Below are 15,725 nucleotides of genomic sequence, written 5' to 3' on the forward strand. Positions count from 1 at the left end.
GATCCGCGTGGTGCGGGGCGAGCTCAGCCCTGGGCACGGCTGGCGACTTCAAGCTCTGCTTCCTCTCTGCTTCGCCCAGGTGTCAATGCCATGCTCAGGAAGGTGGCGGTGGCTGCCGCCTCCAAACCCCACGTGGAGATCCGCCAGGACGGGGACCAGTTCTACATCAAAACTTCCACCACTGTCCGCACCACTGAGATCAACTTCAAAATCGGGGAGAGCTTTGAGGAGGAGACGGTGGACGGACGAAAGTGCAGGGTAGGAGGAGAGCTGGGGCGCGTGTGTGTGTATTACCAAGTTCTTTTTAGGTGGGGCAAATACATCTGCTGCCGGTGTCCCCAGACAGTGGCATTACTGCCCCCCACCCTCTTCTTCCCAGAAACACTCTTTGGGGGTTCTTGGTGGTCACCGCTCCTCTTGTCCCTCACCCGACATTCTTCCTCTTGCAGGGTAAAACTGAAATCTGAAGGCAACAGAGCATGGCAGGTCCCAAAGGCAGAGTTTGAGTACCTGTTTGCCAGCTCCTTGACTGGCAGGGTTTTGTCCAGCTCTTCTTGCTTCCCTCTCCCCTGGAGACCTCAGCTACAGCCAAAGCTCTCCCCAGCCTCTGTCCGTGATGGGAACATGGGGAATGGTGGAGCAAGAGAGACCTCAAGAGCCAGGATTTAGTGCACAAACCTGACATAACTTTTGTCCTAAACTGAATCGGTTGAGTTCACAAGCAGGACCGCAGACTGTTGGTAGTTTGGAGCTGAAATCCTCTTTCATTCCTTTGCAAGTGCATGTCTCCAGTTTGCTGATCAGATAAGTCTTTAACAGTGTAAGACAGACTTTCAGCTAGTGTTGTACCAGCCATAATTACACCATCTCCTTGTGCAGAAGTGCATTAGAGGGCGTTCACTGGAGTGTTCTGGGCTTGATTCTGTGTGCGAGCCCCTGCTCGTCCACCTTTGTAACCACTTCTATGGCCGTGGAGGGGGCTTTAAGTCGGCAGCATCTGACACCAGCTTCTTGCTGGTGTAGATACATGGGATCCAGGGTATTGGAGAGCTGGGCGGTGATCATAGCTGTCTTTTGAAAAAAGTTATCGAAGGCATGGGTTAGTTATCCTTTCCTCAGGCACTTGTACTCTCACACTTATAAGAGAAGTATATATAAAACACTTATAAAAGAGGTATGAATAAAGAGTATCAGAATGTAGTCCCAAATGAGAATACAGTTTTAAAAGTATCCTATGATGGTGAAATAATCTACTTTCCAAAATATGGTCTCTGCTAATTCTTGGGCCAGCTTCTGAGACCATTTGCACCACTAAAAATTCAGAACTTACTATCTCCAGTGCAATTGCTGTGAATTTAAATTTATGAATAAGGGAGGCAGATTCTGGGAGTCAGTGAACATTTAGAACATCCACTTGATCTCTAGGATGAGTTATCATATATTTAACAGTTTGTTCAGGAAATGTTGCTGGCTTTGTTAATTTATCTTGTTCGACAAAAGTAGTATTTTAGTGTCTTCATGCATAATGCATATACAATAAATGTGACCCGCTTTGTAGAGAAGGATTTATTGCTGCAGATGGAAAAACAATAATTATGGCTGTAAGCTATGAAAGTTGGAAAAATCTGAAAGAAATGTGTTTTGTGAAGTAGTAAATTTTTTCCATGTGTTATGAAATTATTTATAGTCCACTCTGAGGAATAAGTTGTACTGCTGTGTGTATACAACCAAGATGTGGCCACAGAGCAGAAACTGACAGATAATAAAATAATACTTCAGAATGTAATTTGCAATATCTGGCAAAATTGCTGACTGGTGATAGATTTTGATACACTTTATGGGGCGGGGGGTTTTGTTCTGCCAACTAACTTGATTCATTGTTCATACAGACAAAGAGCGAGTCATAGGTAGTTGTACTGCAAGGCACAGCTTCTATAACTGCCATTTGAGATGGCTCGTTGGCTTAAAAAACCTATTGTTTTGAAAAAATATTTATAAAGTAAACAGCTAATTTTAAATCAAAGTAAAGGTTTTTTTCCCTTGGAAAGTCTGGAAAGTGTTAACTTGAATTTATGCATACATATGCACACACACATGTATATGTGTATGTATATGTATATAATCACAGACTAATGAATGTCTCCCATGTGCTAGTTATAAAGCGATTACTTGCACATTCATTACAGGGCATCCTTCTGCACAGCTGTTCCATTGCACTGTAGAATAATAGTTCAGTGCTAGAATGAAAAGCAACAGAGTCAGGGCTTGCCTATCTGTGAAAGCTAAAGAAAATCCTATGTTTTTTTTTATTTTTCAGTGGTTTCATAGTCATTATTGAAATGCTTTGAAAAATGCCCAAGGGTATTTCAATCTCCAGACTCTCAACCTTAAAAAAGTAGTATCGCAAACACTAGAATTGTAACAAAGTTTCTTTAATTTAGTTGTGATTTATTCTAGTTTGTTAGCATAATAAATGTTTAATACAGTTAACTTGGCACAGTGCCATATAGCATGAAAGGTTGAAAGTGACAAATACTGCATTATTTATGGCCACAACATGATACATATGATTCTTTATGCTTTTACTCTAAGGGGACTCTGTAGTGACAAATAACACGTCAGATCAAACCACATGTGTACAGAGATGCTTGGGAATGTAGACACTACATTATCACGTTTCTAAATTATACTTTTCAACATCAAGCATTTTATGAAAACTGGGTGGCTATTTAATTTGGAAACAAATGCGGATTTACACTGAAAAGACAGATTTACAATTACTTTGTTATTAATATATACCTATTTCCAAAATGCCCCCTCACACCTTAATTTTGATTTCACCACTTTCCACTGATGTCTTTTTCCCTCTGCCTTTATCTATCTATGTGTTGCTCCTTTACTGCAGCAATTATTCTCACTACTGCTCATTGTTGTCTCTCTGCCTCATGCTGCTGGGGAATATAATTAATGTTATTCCTAATGGTTTTCTTGCCTGCAGAGTTTGGCCACTTGGGAGAATGAAAACAAGATCTATTGCAAACAAACTCTTATTGAGGGAGATGGCCCCAAAACATACTGGACTCGAGAATTAGCTAATGATGAGCTGATTTTGGTAAGAACCTTGAACCCACCCAATACATGCATCACATTTTGTTACCATGTTGTATGACTTACTATTTTTCCTTACTTAAATCCATCTGGAAAACTACTATTTTCATAATCCTCTTATGGATTTTTCCTTTTCCTTTCTTTTTAAATGTTTTTTCCTTTTCCCCTTTCTTTCTAAATGTTTTTTTTAAGAACAAATGAAGATATATGCAGGTTCTCACTTGCATTTTATTGCTGTAACTTTTGCCATACTTTTACTGGTAGAATAATCACAAGCGGGCCACTTCTGCTTTGTAAATTCACAACACCACCAAAGAATTTGCTTGATTTATTGCAGATTTTCTCTGGTGAAAGTGAGATCAAGGCATTTGACCATATTTCTGCAGAACCTTCTTTTTTAGGCATGTGCATGATATGTTGCTTCTTATCCACAATCACATGGTGTATAGCAGGAAAGATGTGGCATGTTGTTAGCATGCTCTAATCTCACTCTATTTATGAAGAACATATAATTCCTCCCCCATCATTGCCACCTTCCCCAATTCCTTGATTATCTCTGAATCCAGTTCCGAATTGCCTTCATGAGTTTCTCAGAAATACACCAATTTGCACCTTTGCTGTCAGCCAACATCCTCCCACTCCCATGTGACCTTCCATATGGCAGCAGGGTTACTGTAGGCATTCTGAGCAGCACCTCTGCAACTGCCTCACCATTTACGCTATGAATCATGCGCAGTTTATTTATTTATATTGTACTTATTTCTGTTGAAGTTGAGTTCTTTTCGCTGAATCTTTCCTCAGTAGTCCCTCGACATTAATGAAACAATAGCCAGAACTGGATAAAGACACACCTTCTCTGAGTTACAAGTAGCACAGTTCAGCTTGAGTTCAGAATCATTTTATTGCACATGTTCTTACTAGTGAACTCTGGATAAATAGTTGATTAGACTGTTACGCCTCATCAGTTTGGGCATGGAAGACAGGCTGCCGGAGTGACGGGTAAGAAAACATCAAAGCAGGGAGGTTTTATTTCAAACTATCACACTAACTAAATGTCTGCACTTTAAAAAACAAACAGCCTCCCCAGTGTTTCTCTAAAGCAGTTGGAGCTCTGTTTTTAAGATTGCATCTGAAACAAAAACAGGACCCAAACCTAACCAAGTATAAACAAAAAGCTTTTAAGGTGTTAATATTATTCCAGACATCTTGGAACTGTTCACCCACCCCTTATGAGGAGGTGTATGCTGTTAGTGAAATCACACTGGTTTCTATTGAATGAATACTCCAATTCTGGATAATTTCTTTTGACTCAACCACTGCAATTGTTTATATTATCAAAAACCTTTAGGAGGCGAAGTACTTTGATCTCTGCTTCACATCTTTATATATAATGCAGTGGACAAAATATATTCTCAACTATAATTTTTCCAGCTTTCTAACAATACATTTCTGTAGTTTATTATTTAAGCAACAGACTAGTGAGGCAGCTGTTAAACAAAGTGAACTGCTCCAAGCAAAGCAAGAAAGCCAGTCATAATACAATTGCCTCCTGCAATCAGCAATGTGAACTTAACCCTGCTGGGGAAGAAGAATGAGGTTGGTTAAGAAAACAGAGCAATTCAAAGATTACAAAGCCATCTAACCTTTTTTCTTGTATAATACAGTCTGTTGAGCTTTTTGGAATTAATTATTTTTCAAATTAGGATAGAAAAACTTCCTTCTTATTAAAATATTTCCATTTATAGGAACGCAATCACAACTTTTGATAAGTTGTTTTACTGGTTAATTTCCTTGCCATTAAAATACACACATTACTTCTAATCTGTATATGTCTAGATTCAACTTCCAGTCATTACATATGGTGTATAAAATAACCTAATAATATGCTTAAAGTTTGTTATTGCAAATACTTCTCTTAACAACACTGATCAAGCCACCTCTTGGAAGAACCTTCTCGTTGTTAAGCTAAACCATTGGAAGACCTTGAGCCCTTCATTAAAAAGCAAGCTTTCCTTGAATCATTCTTTCAGTGCTTCTTTAGAAGCACTCCAATTTATCAATTTCCTTTCTAAACTATGAACACCAGACCTACACATATGGTTTTGCTAGCAATCACACTAGCACCTGATGTAGTGGTGACTTCATTTCCCTGCTCGTATCTAAAATTATTCTAATTTATATGCAAAGACTTTGTTAACTCTTCTTTGGGAACTCATACTCAGCTGATCATGATCCCAAGTAATTTTCCTGGTTTCTTATTCCCCAGACTGATCCCCTTCCTCTCTCCTGCAAGTTGGGACTATGTTCATTGGTTGCAACGTATGATTTTACTGTGGCCATTATGAAAACGTAGTGTTTGCTTCCAGGTGATCCAGATCATTCTCTCTGTCTTTTACTATTTAGTGTGATAGGCAGTTCCATTCTCCTACCTCTTTTATGGAGCATAGTGGCCTCTTTTGCTTTATTAAATATTAGGACATTACTTGGTCCTCAGGACAAAGATTTTCAAGCCCCTCATGACATTTGATAGGACAGAATGTACAAATCTTTTAAATACATGGTCCACATTGTTCAAAATCTTCTGACACCCTAAAGCTCAGCAGTGAGGCGTTTCTAAGAGTAATGGTGGTGAGCATGAGGTCTCTGGTCCTTTGAAGAAGTTAAGAAGGCCAAAATCAACCCTTCTGGGAGGCAGCAAAGGGTTCTACTGTTTGGAAGAAGACAGAAGAGGGTAAGGGAAGCTACATTGTCTTGTTTGTGGCCCAGGGACAAAGTAGGAATAGGAGGTCCTAGTGAGAAAGCCTTGTGATCCCTTTTGATCTCTTGCCTCTCAACTGTGTGTGGGTTTTTCATCACTCCAGTGAAGATTCAGCTTAGATTATTTTATCTTATTCTTGGAAATTTTCCTTGGATCTGAGTCTGCAAACCCCCACTTACATCTCACATCTTCAAAACTAAGATCACAGTGAGGAGATCTTTCTTTGTCTTCTCCTTTCTTTCTTCTTCCATCCTCCCAGCTTTGTTGGGGTTCTTCAGGACTTGAAATTCATTCTCATTCAGTTTTGCTGCCCATATCACTTCAAACATTTAACAATTCCCATCTTCACACTTCTCAAACCTCCCTACTTACCTAAGAAATATTTTCTGTTCCTTTACTCTTTCTGATGTGCTTTGGTAAGCTTTCCCTATTTCCATTCTGGCAGAGAGATTTAAATAAGCAGATGGAAACCACATTCTTACAAACTTCTAGATGTCTGCAGCTGGGAAGCTGTCTTTTATGGGGCAGAGCCTGTGATGTAGCAGTTTAGGAACTCTGTAAGGCTGGTACTTATTCTCACAGTCTCTGCTCCTGTTTCTCTATCCAAAGAAATCTTTCAAGAAGTCTTGAGTCTCCTTCTTAGCTATTACATGCATTTGCAGAAGAAATCAAGAAGACTCATACCCCATTTGGAAAAAGTTGCAAGAAGGAATCTAAACTGTGTTAGACTGAGGCATGAATGGAAAAAAGGCTTGGGGCAACAGGCAGGGGGTAAGGAATGAGTTTTACTCTGCTAATACTGGCTGCATAAATGTTGGAGCTTTGCCACCTAATTTTGATCTAATATGCTGCATTGCTTAGGGGGTCCACTGGATTATGACATTTTTCTAATGGAAGGATATATTTTTCTCCCCAACACAGCATGCTAAATAAAATGCATTTATTATTGCATATAATAAAAAAATCAATGTTGAATTGTCATGACTACCACAGAGCTAAAATAGAAACCATATTACTGTATAATTATCAGTCTTTCTTGCATCCTGGCAGAAAAATTCCTTATGTTCTTCAAAGATATTCCCTTGGAGCGATATGGTGGTCTTTCCTGACGCATCATGTCCTTTGGTGCACAGGTGCTGGGAACAAACTATTTAGTTAGCAAAGGTTTTCTTTACCTTCAGTTACCAGTTAAGTTTGCCTTTAGTTCTCCTCAGCTCCTTGCAGCATGGAGAATGAGATTACTTTTATTAGTAGCATAAATAATACTTGACTCATACAATGGCAGATGTAGGTCTAAAGTCCTGTTAGAAAGAGTCCTTTCAGCTGAGTAAGGGAAGAAGGATCAAGCTCTGCTTTATAAAAAAGGTGCTGTGAATGTGTTAGAACATTGCAACTACTTTCATCGGTGCTGTTTATTCTAATCTCATCTGATGCATTTGCTGGGATTTCAGTGCTGCATTTTTAGAAGTACCGAACAAAAAAATTACATGGAATATGCAAGCAAGGGAGGATGAAATGGATGGAACCCCATCAAAGTCCACATTTGTTTGCCTTGACTGTATCTTTAGAGTTTATTGTATTATACTTTAAGACTGTAATGCATACAGAGAGTCAGAATATCTGTATTTAGGACTCCACATTCATAAACTATACTTGGATTAGCACTTGAGCAATCAAGATCAGAACATAACACAAAAATGTATATCTTTTACTTGTCTGAAAAGTAAGATCTGGGATTAAGTCTATTCTAATAATCGTTTTCTTCCCTTTTCTTTTATACTCTCTAATGTTTTTGCTGTTGCTGTGTGTTTTTGTCAGGGACATTAATGAGCTATCAATCACTTGTGTAAGTCAGAAGAACAAAAGGTCTGCTCTTACAAAGTTAAAGGATGCTGCTTCCAAATGTTAGCTATTCAAATGAGAAACATTTATATTCAAACTTTATCTGCATTGCTGCTTTCATAGCTGCTCATGCCTCTATAGATTTTAGTTTAATCTGTAACACACAAACATTTTAAAGTGGATGATTACTGAAGAGGGGCTTTAAAAACAGCCTCAGACCACGTTTTACACAGTTCATGTATCACACAGGGGTTCTCAGAATCAATTACAGCAAGGGTCAAAGATCAGAACGTTAGGGGGGGTTCAAGCATGGTTTCTATTGTACATTCCCTCCCCAGAAAAATCATGCTGTAGTTGATTAAAACTGGTGAACTGTGGAGCCTAGATGAGCGAGTGAACATTTTTTAAATTATATTGCTGGCTTCTGGAATTAAACATAGTAGGTGAGAAGGGTCAATGCAGATTTGGAAAGATACTTTGCAGCTGAGCGCTGAGATTTGTGATGTGCCTAAGCCTTGTATCGAACAACGTTAAACTACCTAAGTGTTTAACTTTTCTATAGTTTTTGGAGAGTGATCTTAAATAAAATCAGTTATCAAAAGGAGGGCCTACTCATACTGAGGTCAGTAGGGGGTTTTGCTGCTGACCTCATTAAAGCAGCCTTGATAAAAGTTCAGAAGCCTGTAATAATGCATACGTATGTGTTGCATGGACCTAATGCTTTAATTTACTCTTTGCCATGAGCAGATTTACAAGGGGGCTTAGGGATCTGCAGCCTCTGCTCACTAGTACAGCCTGGTCTGGGTCACGTCCCAAACACATAAGCAAAGAAAGAAGCCAAAGCCATTTGCATCTTGGATGCATCTGGTCCTGTATATAGCCTCTTATAGTATCAGTTGTAGCTTAGGTGTTTGCTGTGTACTGGCTTTCAAGACTACTACTGGGAGACACCACTGTCTCATGTTCTTACCTCTGTCATTCATTTGCTGCATGACTCTGAGGAAACTGTATAATATAGCAGTTCTCAAACATAAATACCAGCATTTAGGTACCTTGATAAATGACCTTATTTTGCATTGTCCTGTCGACTGATATCCTACAGAAAGTAAAGTTGTATGTCGGGTGCTTTGCTATTAATATCCAAGTTTGAAAGTGGGGGCTGCACCTTCTGTGACTGCAGCCCCATAATGATCAACCTCTTTCAGAAAACACTATGGGAGTCAGGAGAAGAAAGTAAATCTGCAATGCCTTTATTGTGAAGATTTATATCTTTATTCTGGATAACATGGAAGTTTGCATGTGGACAGAGCCTTTTCTGAGGATTCATTTAAGTAATATCTTCTCTCCATTTGTTTGCTGATGTATTCTGTCTTCCTTTTGCAAGTTACCTCTGCAGGTTGGTCAGTCATGCGCAGATAACGTTTTTTTTTGCATACACTGGCAGAAGTGATCTTTCCCAGGTGATTGTTTCAATGGCAGTCTTCCTAATTATACTGTGTGCTCCACCTATCACAAAGGCTCCTCAGCAAATGTTTATAAAGAAGGCCTTCAAAAAGCAGATTTACTCATACAGTAATATATTACTGCCCTGTAGTTCTCTTTTAATCTTTAATGATGTCAGTGGTCATCAGATTTTTAGTGAACTGAGAGAGGTCAATTTATTGGATTATCCCCCTGTGCAAGGCTTTGTTTGCAGTGTGCTTTTGGACTCTCAGCTACAGATTATGGCAAGCTAAGTGAAGAAAACAATTCTGTAGTTTGCAGTCATTGCACATTTTAAATCCTGTTTTAGATTTAGATAGAAGCCTTGCCTCGTAGCATTTTGTAAGATAAGTGGGACCTTGGCAAGCTGATGAGAAGGTGGTGTTTGAAAATCCCACATCTTCTCCTTAGATTTGAAGTGTTTGTAGTTTGGTAGTGTTGCACTTTTTTTTAGTTGCTCTGGTGAAACTTCACCACCAAATAGGCAGGATTGCTCGCTCTCTTGCTTTTTATTAGGACATTCTACTCCCTTGGGTCATGGAAATCTTTAAAGTCTGCTTGTTCTGACAGGAGTTATCAGCTCTTTCCAATCTAGAATTAGAATCATAGATACTAAACTGCTTCATCCTACCCCTCAATACAAGGATTTAAGTGTGAAGGATAGAGGAGTAACAGCCTTTTGATTTGGACCTTCCCCTGAGCTTGGGCCCAGCTGTGTATTAGACATTTTTGTGAGTAACCACAAGAAAAGGAATGCAGCAAGTTTGAACATGTTCCTCTTTGCTTTGTTTAGCAATATTTAGTAGAGTTTTATCAACAATGCTAGTAAGTTACAGTAAGATAGGGAAACACCTTTTACATAAGTTCATATTTAAACCATGTACATAACCATGACAATCAAAGCCATTTATTTATGTGCTTCAGTATGGAATTAGGTTGCTAATCATCTGAATGGATATAAGGTATAAAATCTAAGTGCTAAAAAATGCAGCTTATTCCTGAAACAGGTCAGAGGCCACATAACCTAAGCTGGGTCTTCAAGGAAAGGATGCCTGGCTGTTTGAGAAGTGCCCAGTGGCTACATGGTACTCCAGAGTAATTGTAAATGGACTTTGCATGAATTTTATCTCTTTATGATCTAGATTTAAAGATATGATTGTGTTAAACTATAGTGGTTTTCCAGACTGTGAGACTGGTGTGTTGCACAGAATGACAATCCTTGTGTATAGCAACTGACTAAGACTACTATGTGTTTGGGTTCCCCAGGTACGTCCATGTTTTCTGCTCTTAATTTTTATCCTGACAGAGCAATTTGAATGCAGTCCTTTGCCTGAGATTTTCAAGAGTCCAGAAGTCCAGCTGGAGCTGGATGTTGGAAGTACAAAACGAACAGCCATTGCGCTTTGGCACAAGCGTGTCAAGTTGTGACTCTGTGAGTGCACAACAGTCAGTCTGTGTGTACATACAGTGGACTGGCTGCATCTGCAAGGCATTCTGGGTACACCCATACTACTGAGCTTTCCCAGAAAGCTACTATTTCTTTCTTCTTCCTCCACAAATTTTTATCTTCATTTTCACACTCCCGCCTGCGGGTCTTGCAATGAAGCTGCCAGTCAGACTACAGTGATGTCTTAGGAGCCAGCTCTGCCCAGGGCTGCAGTCTCAGAACTGGACACTAGAATTTCAAACACTCAGACTTACAGTGGCACCCTAGGACAGACTTGCAGTATGGATCACATCTATTTCAACCTACTCTTCCCTGCGGTGTTCCCTCTCAATACAACTACTGACCTGTTGTGACAATAACTGCTGTTGCACAGGTTTAGGGGAAGAAGTTTGTCTCTTAATTTCCCCAAAAGAATAGACATAAATGTACTAGGGAGGTTACAAGAGTTTGGCAAACTGCTGCTGCAGCCCTTCTCATTAGAACTGGCTGATGTGGCATCCACTCACATCACAAGATGTGGCTGCATAGCTGTGCAGCTCCAACTGTCAGACTGGGGCCGTGCCAGCTCCTGAAGAACACTACACAAAGACTGTTTTACTATTATTTATGATTTGTGTTGAAATAGCAGTGGGGGACCCAAACTTCACTGTGCTTAGCAGTGCCTGAATGTACCATAGAAAGACAATTACTGTCACAGTGACCTTCCAGTCTCCACAGACAACTTCAAGCCCTGGATGGTCTTGACTCTGACTGGCTTTCTCTGGCAAAGCTCCTGCCGAAATAATTTCGCCTTTGTGTATAATTTTCAAATGTTGAAGGAAGCCATAGTAAGGGTATTTGCAGCTGGTGCAATATCTGCATCCTTTAACATTCATTTTCAAAAATTTTCATGTGTAAGCTAAAAATGTGTATCAAGATTGGTAGGATAAGCTCTTTATATGCATAAAAACAAAGCCTTTCTCTCCAAAATACTAACAGACTTTTCTCCTCAATAAGGTGAACAAAATATAAGCCAGAGTCAGTTTTAAAGCCAAGTCCTTTCAAAGGGGTGTTGGCCAAAACAGGCGTACAAAGCATTAAAACAAATACAGTCCAGCTGACTTTTCATAACACACTGGGGTAGTTCTTAATTATATTTTTCAGTGAGACCTTGGCGGTTATTACAGCCAAACATCCCACCTCACAACTTGTTAGTGGTGACCTCGAAACTGTCTGTCACTGTAGCTGAACATGAAGTTTTTTGCAGTTAGTATTTCCTCACTCTTGCACCCATTGTTTCCTTCATGTTTAATTGCTTGCTTTGAATTTAGCCTGCCAGACCTGAAATTACATACAAACACTTTGGGGGTTAGGTGGCTTTCTCAGACAGCTGCCACAATCACTGTCCTGCCTAAATGTCCTGATAATCTGTACCGCAATATTGCTGTGGTAGAATTGCCTTTTAAGTACAGAACTATAGAGCAATTTAAAAACCGCAGGCTTTCAGATGCATATCTGAAACTCTGTTTCAGTCAATGGTATAACATCATATAACACCAGCTCTAAGTATCTGGAAAATCAAGGTACTCCGAGGTACTGAATCTGGTATAAGAAACGCGATGATAATGGGACATAGTCTGTAGTAAGTCAGTGACTTTCAGATGCGTAGTGATCAAACGTTTGTGAGATCTCATAGGTGTTTAGTCACGTGAAATGTGTTTGATCACTGCATTTTTCTCCATTGTGTGCCCTCATTGCAGACCCTTATCACAGTTAGCAAATTCACTGGTTAAGGTCACAGTGTCCTGAAAGAAGGTTGTGATTGACACTGCCCACATTACAGCGTGGGAGAGAGGGTTTTGGTATCCTAGCATGGTGTGTCAGCATCTTGCAGCAGCATTATGTTTACAGGTTATAAGTATACATTCTCCTGGTCTTCAGCATTGCTCCACTGACTTCATTTGAACTACTCTGATTTATACCTGCAAATATCAAAGAATGCCTTTTGAACGTGCCATCTGAATTCCACCCTCAGCATTTCCAGTTCAAAGTGCTGCAACTGTTTCTAAATATAACAACAGTACATTCCAAATTCCCTTTCTTTTCTCATGTTTATTTATAAATGCATGCCAAGAAACTATAAAAAAAGGGAATTTCTGCATCATTTATCATTCTGACAAAATCCATCGTGCCTTGGAAAAAAGGTCACTTACATTGCATTCCTCTTCCAAAATTACTCCTTTCTTTACTCTTATCTGTCAAAAGACATAGGAAAATGTATTTCTGCTGTAGAACTAGCTACTATAGTAAAAATAACATTAAAAAATGGTGTTAAATGTTTGCTGGTTCCATCTTTTCAGATTGATTTCTATTTCTTTTCCAGACCTTTGGTGCTGATGATGTTGTGTGCACAAGAATTTACGTAAGAGAGTAAAAACGTCAATTTACTTGTCATCTGGGATGAAGTGGAGAACTGTGAAAATCCCCAGTATAATGAGTATCTGTGTGTGCTGTTACTAATGCGGTGTTGTACGTGACCGTGTGTGTTATATCTGAACCCATATCCTCTGTTAAGTGTATTTCGCTTTCATTTTTCATCGCAGACACTATTCCTTCCCACTTTTATGCCATCATTTTTCGTGTCTGCTTTGTATTTTGTAGTTGTCACTTGTTATGGTTTCATCAATTATTAAACTTATTGGGCATAACTCACAGCCGTTTTGGGGTGTTTTTAATAGAAAACCCAGCAGTGCTTTGGTTAGGACTGAAACACTTTTTACCCTCTGTTGAAGTCAGTGTGGAGTTTCACTGCTGTTGGCTAGCACTGTGCTGTCAGGGAACACCTCCTAAGGCAACACAAAGCGCAGAAGAGCAAGTGAATTGCAAGGCCTTTCGCGGAGCTGCAGGCTGCTCTCTCAAACCCAGAGCTCTGCTTCTTTTCTTCCTTCTGTCCTGTCTCCTTGGGAGAGTTGTTGAGGAAGAACTCCTGTATCCTGGGATTGCTGGGACTGTGATTCAGCAGAACCAGACAAGACAAGGAGAGATCTTTACCCTCTTTCCTGCTGCATCTCTGAAGAATGCCCAGACTTTCCCTGTTGAGACGCTCATTATCCAAGTACAAAACCCAGCTGTATCTACAGGACAAATAACATTGTGGTCATGACTAATACTTATTGTCATCGCACCAAAGCACCTCAGACCTGATCAGAGAGCCAGCAGAATCTGACAGACTTTACTTGTTTGGGCCATAAAAAGATAAAGCTGAGGAATGCTGCTTTTCTCCTCCCTTCTCACCTGTGACAGAGAGAATTGCCGATGGCTTCACTCCCCCTCAGTGTTACAGCTCTCACTTTTGGTGACTCAATGTTTCATTCTTTGAACAACTAAGTATTTCAGAAACCAGGGACATAGTTCAAGAATGAAAGAAACACCAAAGTTAATGTATTTATTCTGGCTCAGAGTTCTGGCCACAGCACTATCAAGTGTTAGATTCAAGCTGAACAGACATTCCTCTAACGAACCAGAAACTCTTCTGTTCTTCAGCCTTGGAAATATCTGGAGATTGAGACTAGGAGCACTACTTATTTCAGTGCAATACCCAAGCTTATCTAACCAACTTCCAGTTTTGCAAGAATAATTTATCTGCTTCATGTCACCCAATCACAGAAGAGGTTCAGTGTTAGCAGAGTATATGCCCTGTTCACTGGACTGTGCTCAATATTCAGAATGGGAAAATAGGTCCAAATCTTGATTGTCTTGGGACATCCATGGGAAACAAATTACTTTGTCTCTTCATCACTTGCATAGCTATGCAGAGGAATCCCCTTTGATAGGATTGTCAAACTGCTATGGAGAAATCAGCCACCTGTTCTATACACGGCAGTATGACCTACAGCAGCACAACCGGAGAGAAACATATGTTTTCTGTCTCCTCTGCTCTGACAGGTCACACTTTCTTTCTCTGCTATCAGCACTCAAGATACAATATTGCAGTTGAAAAGGGGATCTTTTCCTTCCACTCTAACCTTAGGCCAAACTCTGTTTCTAAGACCTTGGTTCAGTTGGTACCAGTTAAATACACTGCATGTTAGCTCGCATTGAAGCATGGGCTGAAATTAGTTCATTGTGGTTTAGATGCAGCTGAAGTTACCCCTGGTAAGCATGAAACCATGAGGGGGAATGACAGTGATCTATCTTTATTTTCTATCTTCTTTTAAGATTCAAATTAAAATAGTTGGGTGGTTTTTTCCAAACAAATTCAATTTCAGGAGTATCTGGACCTGCTTGTGCAATCAGCTGTGCCAAAAGGACTCCATAAGAAGTGCCAGGCTGAGCTAGCTCAAAGCATCTCAGTGATGCAGACAAAACTGTCTTGACACATCAAGGCTGAGAAGTAAATAGCACTGTGTTGCAGGACATGCTGGCACATGCCATATCCCTGCAGCAACAGGAGCCCACCAACACTGTAGAGTGCTTTGCCTCCACCTCCCAGGCGGTGAGTGGTGGATGCGGGGGCTGGTACAAGCTGATGAGGTAAGTAGTAGAGCCAAAGCCAGTAGGTAGCGAGGCTGTTTTGCCATTCCAGAAAAATGTTACTCTTAGCAATTACCTCTTCTGCCTGTGTCTAAAGCAGTGCTGATGCGTGGTTTGTGAGGGTTCAGCAAGGTATTGGTATGAACCTCACATTGTCTAGAGCAAGTGAGTGCAATTAATGGAAGCAGTGATTTCTATGTTTCATTTCTAGGAAGGCTCATGCTAAGCTGTTGCGCTGCTCAAGCAAATATCCTTCAGAACGCTTTCCCATCAATAGGAAAGATAGGAAACCAAGTCAGGTTTCCATCCAGTTGGCAACTACTATCCAAGTAGTAAAGCATGAGCTGTGTAACTGCGTTGTAGAGGTTATGATTAAAAACAGGCTCATGAGATATGAGCTACCCTGCATAACTGGGAACTTTCTTCTTCCAGGATTGAAACTGTTCCCCTAAGCTTCATTTGCAGTCTGGTATGACAGAAGTTCCTTTCTTTAGTAATTTCAGTGTGGAAGCTTCACCACTTGATTGACTTCCATGGAGTTACATTAGAGTTACTGGTGCATAGGTAAATTCATAC

General features: G+C 40.0%; 1 protein-coding gene across 1 annotated transcript in view; it reads left to right on the forward strand.

The window, feature by feature from the left end:
• Positions 1 to 13,325, forward strand: part of CRABP1 (cellular retinoic acid binding protein 1) — a 14,615-nt gene extending 1,290 nt beyond the window's left edge. Inside the window, exons 2-4 of the mRNA XM_009330104.1 lie at positions 28 to 258; positions 2,999 to 3,112; positions 13,000 to 13,325. Coding sequence (XP_009328379.1) covers positions 28 to 258; positions 2,999 to 3,112; positions 13,000 to 13,050 — 396 coding nt within the window. The 3' untranslated portion in view covers positions 13,051 to 13,325. The remainder of the gene's footprint in view (positions 1 to 27; positions 259 to 2,998; positions 3,113 to 12,999) is intronic.
• Positions 13,326 to 15,725: the final 2,400 nt, after the last annotated feature.

The sequence above is a fragment of the Pygoscelis adeliae genome, unplaced genomic scaffold, assembly GCF_000699105.1.
Source record: "Pygoscelis adeliae isolate BGI_AS28 unplaced genomic scaffold, ASM69910v1 Scaffold298, whole genome shotgun sequence".
Classification (NCBI taxonomy): domain Eukaryota; kingdom Metazoa; phylum Chordata; class Aves; order Sphenisciformes; family Spheniscidae; genus Pygoscelis; species Pygoscelis adeliae.